At 33.3% G+C, this 14,927-nt stretch overlaps 2 protein-coding genes and 2 long non-coding RNA genes across 7 annotated transcripts in view; 3 read left to right on the top strand and 1 right to left on the bottom strand.

Moving 5' to 3' along the window:
- Nucleotides 1-960: 960 nt before the first annotated feature.
- On the bottom strand, nt 961-7,738 carry LOC123693893 (splicing factor U2af 38 kDa subunit). The gene is made up of 5 exons (XM_045639160.1): nt 7,506-7,738; nt 7,154-7,308; nt 4,688-4,845; nt 2,288-2,487; nt 961-1,474 (listed from the first exon to the last, which is right to left on the bottom strand). The coding sequence occupies exons 1-5, from the start codon at nt 7,547-7,549 to the stop codon at nt 1,348-1,350; spliced, it is 684 nt and encodes a 227-aa protein (XP_045495116.1). The 5' UTR covers nt 7,550-7,738; the 3' UTR covers nt 961-1,347.
- LOC123693903 lies at nt 5,512-7,096 on the top strand. The gene is made up of 2 exons (XR_006751730.1): nt 5,512-5,884; nt 6,828-7,096. It is a non-coding gene; the product is annotated as an uncharacterized LOC123693903 (long non-coding RNA).
- A 1,181-nt stretch (nt 7,739-8,919) lies between the features above and the next one.
- LOC123693902 lies at nt 8,920-10,217 on the top strand. Its single transcript, XR_006751729.1, has 3 exons — nt 8,920-8,960; nt 9,417-9,611; nt 10,059-10,217. It is a non-coding gene; the product is annotated as an uncharacterized LOC123693902 (long non-coding RNA).
- Nucleotides 10,218-10,867: 650 nt separating this feature from the next.
- Nucleotides 10,868-14,927, top strand: part of LOC123693863 (multidrug resistance-associated protein 1) — a 39,724-nt gene continuing 35,664 nt past the window's right edge. For all 4 annotated transcript variants that reach the window (XM_045639123.1, XM_045639121.1, XM_045639122.1 and 1 more), the window contains exons 1-2: nt 10,868-11,229; nt 11,978-12,283. In XM_045639123.1, coding sequence (XP_045495079.1) covers nt 11,182-11,229; nt 11,978-12,283 — 354 coding nt within the window. In that variant the 5' untranslated portion in view covers nt 10,868-11,181. The remainder of the gene's footprint in view (nt 11,230-11,977; nt 12,284-14,927) is intronic.

Raw genomic sequence — 14,927 nt, 5'->3', positions numbered from 1 at the left:
AATTTTTACATCTGCGACAGTAGCTTCACAAAATGGCCGTCAACGTACACACACGCCTTTTCACAAGATTTCAAACCCCTGCATCATTCCATCTTTGTCTTTCGTATTGAGAAAGATAGAGATAGACTATGTGCATAATATTACTCTCCCAGTTATAATGAGATACTATGCGATATAACCAAGAAGCTTATATGATATAACTAACAATAGGAAAGTCAAAGACATTTAGTGTCAGTTTCGTGTCAACCGTCAAATGCGATTTGAAAAAGAAATACAGTGGATTTCATTAATAACGACCTCGGTTGTAACGACCTTTCGGTTATAGCGACGTCGAACTTACGTCCCTAGAATTTGAAGCATACTTTCGTATAAATCCATTCGGCAATAGCGACTCCGGATATAACGCCTAATTCGGGTATAACGGCTTGTTTTTATGAACTATTTGGGACAGATTCCTAGAAATTCATTGCGGATATTGAGACGGAGTCGGCAAAGGCGCAAAGACTCATTCATCAACTTTAACTATTAAGCTTGTATTATGTAGGAATGTAAACAAAGGATAAGAATCTTTTGTTTACATTCGCAGATGGTCAAGTGATTTGTTTCTGTGTAGGATTACTTAGCACGTGCGTGCATTAGAGATGCATTATGTGCTATTACAACGCTCAAAAAGTACTGTTTATTTGGAGAAGCCAGTAATAATTTAGATGTAGAGGGAATTATGAAAATGGAATATACCTTACAGCGTGCACAAAAGTCTAAACTTAAGCAGTGCACTATAACTCGTTTTTTTAATAAAAGCCATGTATAATATAAATAAGTGATAAATAAATAACTACGTATGTATATATACATAATGTACGTGATTTTTTATTATTTCGGATATAGAGACCTCCGGATATAGCGACAACATTAAAGTGGTCCCTCCGCCGTCGTTATAACCGAAATCCACTGTATATAATTCGCATTTCAATACATAATGATTTATTTTATTTGCTTAATTCATACATAGAACAAAGCCCAATTTAGTATGGGAAGTGGCGTAATCACTGCATAGTATAAAACAAAGTCGCTTTCTCTGTATATCCCTAAAACTACGCAACGGATTTTGATGCGGTTTTTTAATAGATAGAGTGATTCAAGAGGAAGGTTTAGTCAAAGTGGGCGATGCCGCGGGCGGAGAGCTACTTTAATATATAATAATTTAAAACAAAAACATATGAAACTGTAATTTAAAATATATATTATCGAAAGCAATTTATTTTTTTTATTTATTATGACGTCACAAAATGGCGCAGCATCGATCCTATTGTCAGTTGAATCGCATAGACAATAGAGCTACAGTTGCTAGTATCGTCCGGCGCGCGAGTTGCGCGGCGGTTCGCGGCGTCGCTCGCGGGAGCGGGAGCGGCGGCGGCGCTCGCGCGAGCGGGACCGCGAGCGGCGACCGCTCTTGCGACGCGCGTATAGGTATCTGAAAGAGAACACATTAATGAAATTGAAATAATATATAATAGATATGTATATGCTGAACATAATACGATGTTTGTATGAGTGATCCGTTTCGTACGATTCGAAAACATTTTTTGCTGCTGTTCGTATTCTGTTACTGTGGTATGGTTAAGCACACAAGGTGGAATTTTGTAATATGTAGTTATAATATACAGGGTGTCCCACCGTTGGTATACTAAGCTCAAAGGAGAAATACTTATAAAATTCCAGACGCTTGTTTTTTTCAAATAGATGAATTCTTAAACCTATATGCAAACCCCTAACAAGCAACCCGCCCAACTTAGCCACCCGCACGTGAGCTATCGTTTATGTTTTCATAGACAAAATGCTCACAGTAGCGAAGCGTTATATTCCGGCTGAGCGAAGCTAGAGAAGAAAACATGGATTGGAAAAAATTAGCAAAAAATTTTTGACGTAATTTTGTTGTGTAAGTATTTTTTACGTGATCAGTGTATGCAAACAAGTCCCTTCGCGCTTAGTATACCCATAATGGGACACCTTGTATATATAAAAGGAAACATCAGTTTACTTTCTTTTCATTTCAAATGAAAAGAAAGTAAACTGCATTCAATCTGACTTCAATCTGTTAAAATTATTTTGTGAACTTTTAATGCATCAATTTCGAGCCAATTAAAAAAGAACACCTCAAGTACCACCTTTTGGAGTTTATTTACAAAAAACAATGAATTCTTACTTCTTTCTTGTGCTGATATACAATATTTGTTTTAAAAACCAAACCATACTATTTCAAATAAAGATTAATGACAAATCATACCTCCTAAGTTCCCTCGAAATAGGTTTCAAATGCATGAAGTTACAGAAACCACTGCGAGTGCACTCTCCCATCTCGTACTGGCGGCAGCACGCTTCACGGAAGTCTGTCACCGGCGAAAGTTCCGCGTACACTGGCCGACCACCAAACCAACGGTTGTTGAGATCGTTCACCGCTTTCTCCGCATCTTCTTCACGACGGAACTAAAATAGATAATAATAGTATTCATATATTATTTGGGAGATTTATTAATTATGTAGTTTTAAATAGTACTTTCTAGTTTTTTAGGGGCCCCCAGCTGTGGTGTTCGTGATTTGGTTATAGGTCTACCAGAATCTGATGGCATATTTATATTTAAGAAATAAAAGATTTTCATGTGGCAACTTATTTGACAACTATCAAATTGGTTGTCAAATTATTTGTCTTTTTTGCAGTTGATGAATAATTTATAAGATTTTGTCTAAAAAATCTTCGAAAATGTCGAAAAAGCCGATGCGATCACAAGCAAGAGGTGTTGTTTATAATGTGTATAGAAAAACATTCGATGAAGAAGGGTCAAACACATCACAATTTTCAATTTTGAAGATTTTATTGGTAAATTGGACTTACCCGTTTTGATACTTTAAATTAAAAAATATTATATGTAGGCTTTGTATGTAGGTAACTAATATTGTTTGTTGATTAGAATATAAATTTATGAAAACTTATTACAGGAGTTTCCAATACGGCTATTCGTCAAGTCCAAGCTGTCCAAGTCAATTTTATAATGTCTGTATCTGTTAATACTTACGAAAATAAACATAGTTTTATTTTATTTTTATTTTATTTTATAAAGCAGTTTTGATCTACATTATCATTATATCGATAATTTCAAATCGCATACTGATACTGGTAATGAATATACAAATATAGGTAGGTATAGGTAAACCAGAATCTGATGGCAATTAGGGAAATCAAAATTTTGAGTGTGCAACCCTAGGGAAAATGGACTGAACGATCTTGATACTGCTTATTTTTTATTTTGTTGTTGTTTTATTAGTCACATTACATAAGTGGAAAATACTGTACTTAATAATGAGATGTCCACTTAATATTATATAGGTACATATTTGCATGTATAATATACATATTATTTTTTATAAAGGTAATACATATTATTATTTTCACATACCTATATTTGTATATTCATTATCATTATGCCATGTGAAAATATGGATGTAATGATAATGCAGATCAAAACTGGATTGCTTATAATTTATTATAAAATAAAATAAAACTGTTTAGGTATTTTCGTAAGTATTAACAGATATACACATTATAAAATTGACTTGGACTTGACGAATAGCCGTATTGGAAACTCCTGTAATAAGTTTTCATAAAATTATATTGTAAACAACAAACAATATTAAAGTTACCTACATTATAATATTTTTAATTAAAAGTATTAAAACGGGTAAGTCCAATTGACCAATAAAATATTCAAAATTGAAAATTGTGATGTGTTTGACCCTTCTTCATCGAATGTTTTTCTATACACATTATAAACAACACCTCTTGCGTGTGATCGCAGCGGCTTTTTCGACACTTTCGAAGATTTTTTTGACAAAATCCTAAAAATTATTCAATAATTGCAAAGAAGACAAATAATTTGACAACCAATTTGATAGTTGTCAAATAAAGTTGCCATATGAAAATCTATTATTTCTTAAATATAAATATGCCATCAGATTCTGGTAGACCTATATGTGTAAATAATGATAATATGTATTACCTGTATAAAAGTAATATGTATAATTGTATATTAGGTATACATGTAAGTATGTACCTACATAATATTTACGTATGTACAGTATTGTCCACTTATGTAATGTACGATATTGAGGACAAAATAAAAAATAAGCAGTATCAAGATCGTTCAGTCCATTTTCCCTAGGGTTGCACACTCAAAATTTTGATTTCCCTAATTGCCATCAGATTCTGGTTTACCTATAATAATTAAATTGTTTATTGCATTATTAATTTATTTGAACATTTGTTTATCAACAAATTTGAATCAACATATTGCAGAGATGCTGTCCCAGTTAGTTGCGTTGAATACTAATTCTTCTTGCAGAATTGATAACAAGTAACATTCTCTACTATCTTGAATAATTTTCATAGATTGATGTCTGAGATCTGTCTCATCCATGATAGAAAATCTATTGTGTCGTGGCCCGATCGGGCCGCTTGGGGTTCAATGGGTTAATGAAATAAATATTTTAGTTTTATAGCATTCAAATGCTTTATAAATTAAAAGTATAGAAGAAATTCAATAATTCAAACAAAATGCCAAAAGACAGATTCGAATCCTTCCTTGTTATAAGATTTTTTCTATTATTTAAATTTTTATATAGATTAACTTACCTTAATATAAACATTGCCTACTAAATGATCCCCGAGGTTGTCACAAACATTCATTTCTTCAATTTCACCATATTTATCCTCACACTCAACAAATACATCTTCAAAGAAATTGTCATAATGCTCCTGCATCTCTTCGTCTGACACATTGGCTACAACCACTGAAAGAGAATATTCTATTTTATAATAACAGTAAGGCTGATTGCAGAGCTTGACCGACCATCAGTGCGTACGTCAGTCACGCTTGTCGTATGTATGGAAATTCATAAAACCGTTCATAGCTAGACCGACCATACGCACGCGTATTGTCATGCGCATTAGTGTCATAGTCATACAAATGTTGATGCGTATCGTCAGGAGTCAGGACCGACGGTACACACTGACGGTCGGTCAAGCTCTGCAACCAGCCTAAATCAAAATTATCAAAGAGTTTAGGAGCAGAATATTAGCTGTAACTATCTAGGCTTGTGTAAGTAATAAATATATGTGACTAAACGAATTACAAACATGTTATCATTGATGTGTGATATATGAATGTGTTAATTAAACTCAAACAGTGGAGAAATTATATAACTGAATAGGATATTTTTTTTTTTAATTTCGTTATTTATTTGTAATAACTCAGAATGCATAAAAATAAATATAACATGGTATGACACAGTGAATCAAGACCACACTTTAGTAAAATTACAAATAGACATCGCATCCAAATTTAAGAATGAACTCTTTATTTAAAGGCCTTATTGTACCTACCACCAATTCGGAAAGCAGTATCTTTCTCAGTAAATGGGCTATCATACTTAACTTTACAATAATACAATCTTAACACGTTCGCGGACAGTAACGAACACAGGCGTCTATACAGCTAAAAGTGTTACGACAGTACGTCTGTCGACGTATCAGTTTTTACTTGCATAAAATCAGTACGCCACACGCCGTGCGATTTTTCATACTATCATAAAGAACGGCATGTTGTACTGTCTTGACAGGTATAATTACGACTTTTGTACTGTCACTGTATTATTTACAAAAATTCGTCAAAGGAAGGTACTTCCACGCACACATTCATATTTTTATACCCCTCTCCCGCGAACACTACGCCCGTGGGCGCCATGTTTGCATACGGTTAGTCGAGTACTGCGCCGCTGCGGTGATCCCGCGTGTCGCTGCATGTTTTCGCGCGCAATTGTTATTTAGAAAGTGAGTATTTTGTTTCCAACGTAATTTAATTGTTTTACTCATACTGGATATACTAATTCAAGTCTAAAGTAACCGTCATGAGAAGCTATAAATTTTGTAAACAAGTGTTCAGGAGTTCACAACATTTGGACCAACAAAAAAAATGAATGAATACGTTGATCACCATATTTTTCTCATTAACCGTAAAGCTCGTCACCTGTAAAAATCACCGGTAGTCACTTGTCACACGAAGCTCAAGCTATATCTCCAGGTATACCAATTAACCTAACCAATTACTTCACAATTTAAAACCTACTTCTAATATTAACCTTAAGTTTCCAAAGATTAGCGCGTTTGAACAAACAACTCTTTCTTTTTACTTATTATATATTTTAGATAAATTGTATTACGCACCTTTTGACGTTTTTTTCGTGGCGAATTTATTTCCTTAGATGTACTGGCTACTGGCTCCATTATACGTAATAACAAATAAAATTAACGCAACAATTAAAGTAACAACAATAAAAAAGTGATAACGAAACAATAACAAAATTAACAATAACAACCAGATCCGCGATATATGCAAAGCAATGAAACAAACTCGTACGCATTCGAAACTCGAATGATGCGTTTATTTCAAAATGGCGTCCCGATAGTTCACAATCCCTGCGACGGACGCGTTCCGGTACCAAGAAACACAAACGATAGCGCTTTGCGTCGTTAAAATATGATCCGACTAAATTAAATAGGTTGTTACTTTCATATAACCCGTCTATATTTCATGTCGATTGAATATGGTCAATTTATTATTATCTCGCAGTATAAAATGTTTACTTAGTAAAAGATGTTTGTTTACATAATTTATAGCTTCTCGTGACGGGTACTTTAGTTGCTTTTGTAAACATCATATTTATGTTGTGAACACGATTTTGTTTAACTAAATTTGTAACGAATATTTTTGCAGATGGCGTCTCGAGACTCGTTCGAAAAAGAACAAAAACGTCTTCAAGACCTGTTTGATGCAGCGTCTACCCCTAAATCGAGTCAAGACCCATTTGGGTGACTATGAATCTGATGCTGAGTGCTTACGACGTTTACGCCTATATCCGTTCTGTCATATCATATGGTTTTTTAACCATGTGTTGTTACACTACGCCCCTGGGCAATGTATGAAAAAAAGTAGTGTCTCATTAGCTTCAACCTGTAAGATTGCACTGTCCGCGAACGTGTTAAGTAATGTTATCACAATAAATATGACTCATGGCAAAAAGATACAAAATTGTTACTTACAGTGACTGCCATCAGCAGATTTAGCAGAATTTTGTGGATTTACATATAAGTTTTGTAGAAGTACTGTTTGAGAGAATGTTGGTTTATTGTGGATTCTTGAGCATCTATCTCCATGTCTACATGCTCCAATTTTAAAATAAAACGAACAATTAACTCTGAAATTCAGACACAATTCATTAATTTCATAGATTTAAAATCAAACACATGAAAATGTAAAATAAATATATCCAAAAGAACTTAACCTAAAAAACATATAGACTAAAAAGTGACTGTTTTATCATTATTAATATACAAACTCAATTACAATATTAATAATTCAATTTATACATTCTAAAACCAACGAACAACTTACTTATCTTTTTCAGTCCCAAATATAGCCGCTAAATATTCGGCCATTCTGAGGATTACAAGTTCGACGCCGATTAATAGAAATACATAAACCGCTTTGGTATTCACATAGATAACAACTCAAATAAATGTTAGGAACACGCTGAAAATATTTATATCCAAATCTTTATGACGCTATAACAAAATGCATAAAACTTTGGAATAAAATTCGCTATCCATCAGCTTGGCTGCCATAGATTAGATGTACTCTGTGCATAGATGATAGATTTTAGATTATCAAACGTCAACAGCACAGAGCAAGTAATATTAAACATTGGTGATTGGTCAACAGTACCACCACAGACTAATAATATTAGCTCGAAGGGTGGATGCGAAGCGTAAGTGGCGAGTGGGCACGTGATGCTGGACCCTCAGGGAGCGCGTGATCGGAGTTTAAAGTCCAGGGACGCCTCTCCATCCTTAGCTGCTCACAATATGTTGCCCCCTTGTCGCACTATTGCAGCGACTTGTTTCGGGGGCCCATACAGTGAGAGGGCGAGTCACCACCTGCCAACATATTTTTACTTTCTTTTAGTAGAAAGGCAGGTGCCATAGTTTCCCATAGTCCCCAGTACCAGTCCATTTAGCATCCCAATCCATAGCCCAATTATTAAATTTCCATACCCTGCAATAGTCCTACATCGGCCGCGGACTGTCTAGGGCTGTATTTCTATAGTGCAGTCATGGGCAGGCTGCGGCTGTTGTCCCACAACACATTAAAAGTCTCGAAAGGGCCTCTACGTGTTGGATCCGTGTCCCCACGTAAGCCTTCCAAAGATCCGGGTACCGTCCTTCTGGTGGTACCCGAGTATTATGGAGAAGAGAAATATACTACGGTACCACAGAGTAAATACTACGACTTGTCCAACGAATTTTGCCAGTTAGCACCAATGAATAAGGAATCACAGGATTCCTTATTCATTGGTTAGCACATTGTACTGGGGACTTTAGGTTGCACCGGGTTGCACATTAATTTTATATTTCCACCAATGACTAAGGAATCCTATGGACAGGGCATAATGTTCTATACAAACAACTGATTATACAAATATCATGCATTTCGATACCGAAATAATAAAACGAATACTGTCTCTTTCTAACTAATGAATATTCTGCTAAGTGAAAATATATGACTATACGTCAGTCAGTGCTAATTCTATACCTTTTGACATTTGAAGTTAGCTCAAATACCTACTGTGGCCGGGCGCCATTTTATGTTCTCGTTATTTTGATGTACATGCTCTGTCATTGCTCCGTAGTAAACATTGAAAAATATTGAATATTTTTGTGATTGTGACAAACATTTGTGTCTAAAACATATAGAGTGGTCAAGGACAAATAGTGGCATAATACCAAAGCGCAGTATTGTGGGATGTGGCTCCGGAAAGAATGAAAACTAGAAAAGTTTGTCTTTGCACCGGTATGTATACGTTTTGACTGAAATATTAGTTATTACTTTGCTGATTTACTTATTTTCATGTATATTGAATTGAGGAGTATTCACAGACTATGTTCAGTGTAAAATTGTTACCAAATATAGCTTTATTTTGTATATTTTCGTTCTAGTAAAATAATGAATTTGGGTGCTAGTGATGACTTATAATATCGACATCAGCAAAGTTTCGATGAAGACGTGCGTCTCCCAAGGCTGTGTCATTAATCTTAAGAATAGTTGCTTTGGTGAATACACTTGCAAAATAACAAATTAATTTTGCCAAGAGCAGCAGAAGGAAAAATAAAACACTTAAATTTACCTAATATGAATTTTAACTTAAGTAAGATTAATCGCTTTTATAGTAGGTACTTTAAAAATGTATTTACAAATAAGTCAGGTCAGGACTAAAATTATAATAACCTAAAAATTCATTTTTTGAAGGTTACCAAGAAGTGAAAATAGAAAAGGAGAATGGTTAGAAGCAATTGAAACTGAAAATATCAAGCCAAATGTAAAGGATATAATATCATAGTATGTTCCCTACATTTCCCCGAAAGTGCTTTCAATAGAACAATGGATGTGAATAGTCTGCACGATGATGCTATACCAGTATGTCTGCCGCTGCATTCACACAGGGTGAGGTTTTTATCTGTAGACACGTGATGTCTTCCAATTTCCTTTTGGTCTTTTTATTTAGATTTAGGGCTGTCATTTATAATCTAACGTTTCTCCTATTTTGAAGGAGGCCTGTGAACAAACTGAGATGGTTTTATATGATTTTTTGAGTACAAACTTGGGTGATATTTGGTTGTTGAAATGTTATTGACTGAGGGAAAGTGCAATTTACTTTAAATACATGGGGTGTTTTAAGTTATTTTTCTATTCTTTATAAATTTATATTTATAAAGCATTTCAATGCCATAAAACCAAAAATATAAATTCAAGTTCCGCTATTGTAAGCCCTAATGTTGATATTAATTTCAAACCATCAGCATTGCCCTTTTAATTAAAATGTATTGCATTTTAGTTTAAATGTAAAGTGAACAATGCTAGTTAATGTAAACTGTGACATTTCATTTCCAGGTACCAGTTGAGCCTCAAATCCCGAACTCAAAAATGAACGGAGTGTATCCGAGTGCATTCCAGGCTGCACAAAATAGTTTAGCTCTATAATTTTCTCTATTATTATATATTATTGTTTTTTTGTCTATTATTTATAAATAAATAAATACAATTACTGTATAATAATTGTGTTGTTCATCGTAATAAAATACTATTATATACCTATATTAGTATATATTATGTTGTTTCATTATATTACATTCCTCAAAACTGAAATTACCAAATTGTAAGTCTACCGTAATCCTTATATCGAAGTCATACTTAATTTTATTAATTGGCATTGTCATTTTTTCCATTTGTAATTTTACTTCTATGTTTTGTACAATAAAGTTAAAATAAATAAAAAAGAGTGTGTGTTTATGTACACGCGTTAGAAGTTACGCGCCAAAAGAAGTATAACTTAAAAAAAAATATATTAATATTATTTTTATATCGATAAACATAATAATGTTTATCGATATATTCGCGGCACTAAACACCGCCATGTTTTGTTACAAGCAATATGGCGCCGGCCACACTTTTTTTGTAGGTATGTCACTTCCATGTGATTCCTTATTCATTGATTTCCACGCTCTAATATGAACCAGTATTGTTTATGGACACACTGCTAGTGAAAACCGAGAAGCGACAGCGGTCATAAAAAGAAGTACTCTATGGACTTGTTCTTGAATTGTGATTTTGTCAATTATTGTCCTATTCATTGGATCGTACTTGCCAGTACTTGCCAAAGGCAAAGAGGTACCTAGACCTACTTGCTCTGTGATCGTGATTCGTGCGCGGTGTGTGAGTGTATACTGTGTATCCAAATTTGAGGTCTTGTGTCAGAGTACGGTAAAAAAAGAAAAGCAAACGTGTTCTTGGTTATGTGATCATTATATTTTAACGTGTTTTTACTTTAAACTTTTTGCAATAAATACTTACTATAAAATCTGTACTTAATGAAATTTCTGCGGTCAGAACATAAATAATTACGAATGGTGAATGGATATGATAAACTACGACCGGTTATAAGTCGCTGTTTCAAGATTTATCAATCGAAATAGCGTTTTAATGGAAAGTATACATTAGTACGGCAATAGTAACAATGTCTTACAATTCCACGCTTGACGAATTCTGCGGATCAAAATTTTGGGTAAGTAGGTCTTTGACCCTTGTAAACAAACCAGAAAAAATTAATAGAAATGGCCGTGGTGACCGTTTCGAACGTAAACTGTGTGGTGTTTTTTTTAGTCAATTACAAAATGTACTTATTTAAAATTAAAGAATAATATTTTTTTATTAAAAGAAGTTTTATATCTATGAAAGAATTCTGATTTTAAATAAGTACATAGGTACTATATTAACATCATGTTATTACAATTGAGAACCATCATTTATCTCACATTTAAATATTTAAAACAAAACACAGAATAGGTACCAATCATAAAACTGATGATTATTGAAATATCTCTAGCCATGTGACCATGACCTGAGGCATTTTATTATTTGTATTAAAAAACATCAAGACTGAGAAAACCTGTTTCAAATCAAATTATAATTGCAACAATACACTAAGAAAAGAACAGACAATTATGTAATATACATTTCAAATTCTATGTTCTTGGAATTGTTATTCTTAGATTTTGCCATATTATGTACATGTACTTATTTATCTGTACTTGAATTTATTTATACAAATTGAGCCAAATCAAACCAGTTTTGTATATTTTCAAATTTAATATGCTACTAGCAACTTAAATGCTGAAGGTATTACACAAATACAACATTATTATTAATAATTATTTTATTTTACAAAATTATTAAAAATATTATTCATATCGAAAATATATAATAAATATTATTTATTCATATCAAAAATATATAATGTTTTCCCTCAACAGGATAGCAATCTAACATGGTATACATCAAACCCAGAGTTTACGCCGTGCTTCGAAAAAACAGTACTCATTTGGATACCATGTGGTTATCTATGGCTTACCGCTTTACTTGATACTTATTATATACTGCATAGTAAAGAGAAGAATATACCATGGAATATACTGAATATCACCAAATTGATCATAACAATACTTTTAATCGTTCTGAAGTTTGTGGACTTAGGCGTAACTGTACATAAGTCTTCTAAAGAAGAGGAGGATGTCTTCAATGCAGACTATTATTGTCCTATTGTTAAGATATTTACTTTCGTAAGTAATTTTCATATATCCTTCTTTATAAATTGAAACTACAATGCTTAATTTTTATCCCACCACTTTTATCTTATTTAAGAATTTACTATACAATTTACGCACTTAATTTATTGATGCACAAATGCAAAAGGTGTTGCAAATATATAGGCTAATATGCTTTGATATGTGGTTAAAACTGTGGAATAACAAGGTGCTGTTTACATTTAGATATTGTATATTTGTTACAAGGTGAATTAACGTTTGTCTGATATTATAAAATTTACCAATTAAATTCTATTGAGCATTAAGTTCTGTATTATGTATTTGTAGGAAATTGTTGAGAGCGTACAGAATTGTGTAATAACTATAATTAATTTCTAACAATGGGCAGTTATTACACAACTATAATATTTGTCATATATAAATAATTTAAATACTACGAGCCCTTGCAGAATCAAAGTATATTTAGATGAATTTAAGATAAATATTTTTGCAATGCAATATTATTATTAATATTTGTAAGTCACTACACTTGACCTTAATTTCCTAAACTACCAAAGCGTTTGTTTTCAATGTTTGAGATCTTGATTGCTTGATAAAATTATATTTACCTTTCCTGCATGATTCAACTAAACAGTATATTTTTGTCTTTTAATTTGACAAAATAAACCAATATAAATTACCATATTATAATTAATGTTTATTCTTAAATTTGATAAAATAATTACATCGTTGATACAAACATCTATAGGTATATTCTTACATAAACAAACATGTTTTCTAAGGTCATTGAAGCATTCAGTAGCCCTCATGATCTGCCGAACTACATGTATTTTCCTACCCCCTTTTTATGTAAAATAAGTGCTTGACGTAGATTTTCATAAATATTAATATGTTCAATTTTATTTATATTCAAGAGTCTCATGGATACAAAAGTTTTTTCCTATAATTTTTCAACAAAATACATATCTATTAAAAAACGAACTGTGGTTATGTCATGAGGTAATTATAGGTTTGTAACATCAAGGTGAACTTCAACTGTACCTAGTGTATAGTAAAAAATAAATAAATAAGTATAATATTGAGTTGCTTATGCAGAATCATCATCATCATCATCATCAGCCCATATACGTTCCCACTGCTGGGTCACGGGCCTCCTATGAGGGTACAGGCCATAATCCACCACGCTGGCCAAGTGCGGGTTGGCGGATGGTATAATATATGTATAATTGTGAAAAGAAAAAAAATATTATCGGCGTTAATAAAAACACGTAAATAAAGACAATAAATTCAACGGATTTCGAAATAGCATGTAACAGATCCCATAGTAACGGATTATCATAAAAACAATTTATCGATTCTTAACATCGAGTCACAAATGCGTCGCTTAAATCTGATCTTGAACTGAAGATACGCAACACCGATTTTTATAAACATTGATAATAGGTAGTAATATGTAGTACCTATAGTTTTTCGTCAATATTAACTCAATAGAGTTACAACAATTTTCGCTCGTGTTTTATAATTTATACCGTGCTTAAATAAAAAGCAGTGATCTTCTGTGATTAACATGCGAATACATTTTTTGATATTCCTAACGCGGCTTGCGACTGGTACAATAAGTAAAAGCATTGCTGTATTTAAATACTATGTTAGAAATACCTTATGTACTGAAAGATATATATTGAACGCGCGGTTTCACCCGCGTGGTTCCGCTCCTGTTGGTCTTAGCGTGATGATGTATAATAGCCCAGGGCTTCCCAAACTGTGCGTCGTCCAACATTGTCCCAGGGGCGTCACATGTCCATATTTCCCCGATAATCTGGAGCAATATGACTGGGTCAGAAATCCTTTTCAGTCGCCACCACCATCAACACTTTCAACAGAAGAAGAGAACAATTAATAGAGTTGTCCTGTGATTCCAGCCTAAAAATTCAACATGACAAGGACAAACTGTTTGAATTTTGGACCTCTGTTTCTCACGAATATCGTGCCATCGGGACTGCTGCATTAAAGGTTTTGTTATCATTTGCGACTTCGTACTTGTGCGAAACAGGCTTTTCTGCAGTTGCAGTAATAAAAAACAAGTACAGGTCAAAAATAGACGTAGAAAAGGAAATGAGAGTGGCAATTTCCAAGCTGAAGCCCCGAATTCAGAAGCTATGCTCAGAAAAGCATTAAGTACATCCTTCACATTAGCCAGCTTTGCTGGCTTAAATATCTCTTTTTATTTTTATGCTTATGTTTTGATTTCGTTCTTATTTTGTAATAAAAATTATAAATGTCCAAATAGTGTTTTTCTGATAAACTGAGGTTGCTACTAAAATTGCTAAGTATTTTTGGGGGCTGGGTGGAGGGGCGTCGTAGAAAAATAGTAAAATCCCAAGGGCGTCACAGTACAAATAAGTTTGGGAAACTCTGGTATAGCCTATAGCCTTCCTCGATAAATGAGCTATCTAACACCGAAAGAATTTTACAAACCTTACCAGTCGTTCTCGAGATTAGCGCGTTCAAACAAACAAACTCTTCGGCTTTATAGGTAAAATATTAGTATAGATTAAATAATTTATATTGATTTTCTCTCTTTGATTGCTAACAAACCGCAGACCGTGGGTTTAATTTTGACCTCTAAAACTTCGTAACTCTAATGGCCCTAAACGAG

The sequence above is a fragment of the Colias croceus genome, chromosome 8, assembly GCF_905220415.1.
Source record: "Colias croceus chromosome 8, ilColCroc2.1".
In the NCBI taxonomy this organism is placed as follows: Eukaryota; Metazoa; Arthropoda; class Insecta; order Lepidoptera; family Pieridae; genus Colias; species Colias croceus.
Note: the sequence above shows the minus strand (reverse complement) of the source record. Positions and strands in the feature narration are given on the sequence as shown.

Excerpts from the sequence above, each read along its gene's own strand:
- LOC123693893 (XM_045639160.1), bottom strand. The coding sequence starts at position 7,549 with ATGGCCGAATATTTAGCGGCTATATTTGGGACTGAAAAAGATAA. Across the intron at positions 4,846-7,153 it reads ATCTGCTGATGGCAGTCACT|TGGTTGTAGCCAATGTGTCA; the intron begins GTAAGTAACAAT and ends ATTCTCTTTCAG. Across the intron at positions 2,488-4,687 it reads TAGGCAATGTTTATATTAAG|TTCCGTCGTGAAGAAGATGC; the intron begins GTAAGTTAATCT and ends TATCTATTTTAG.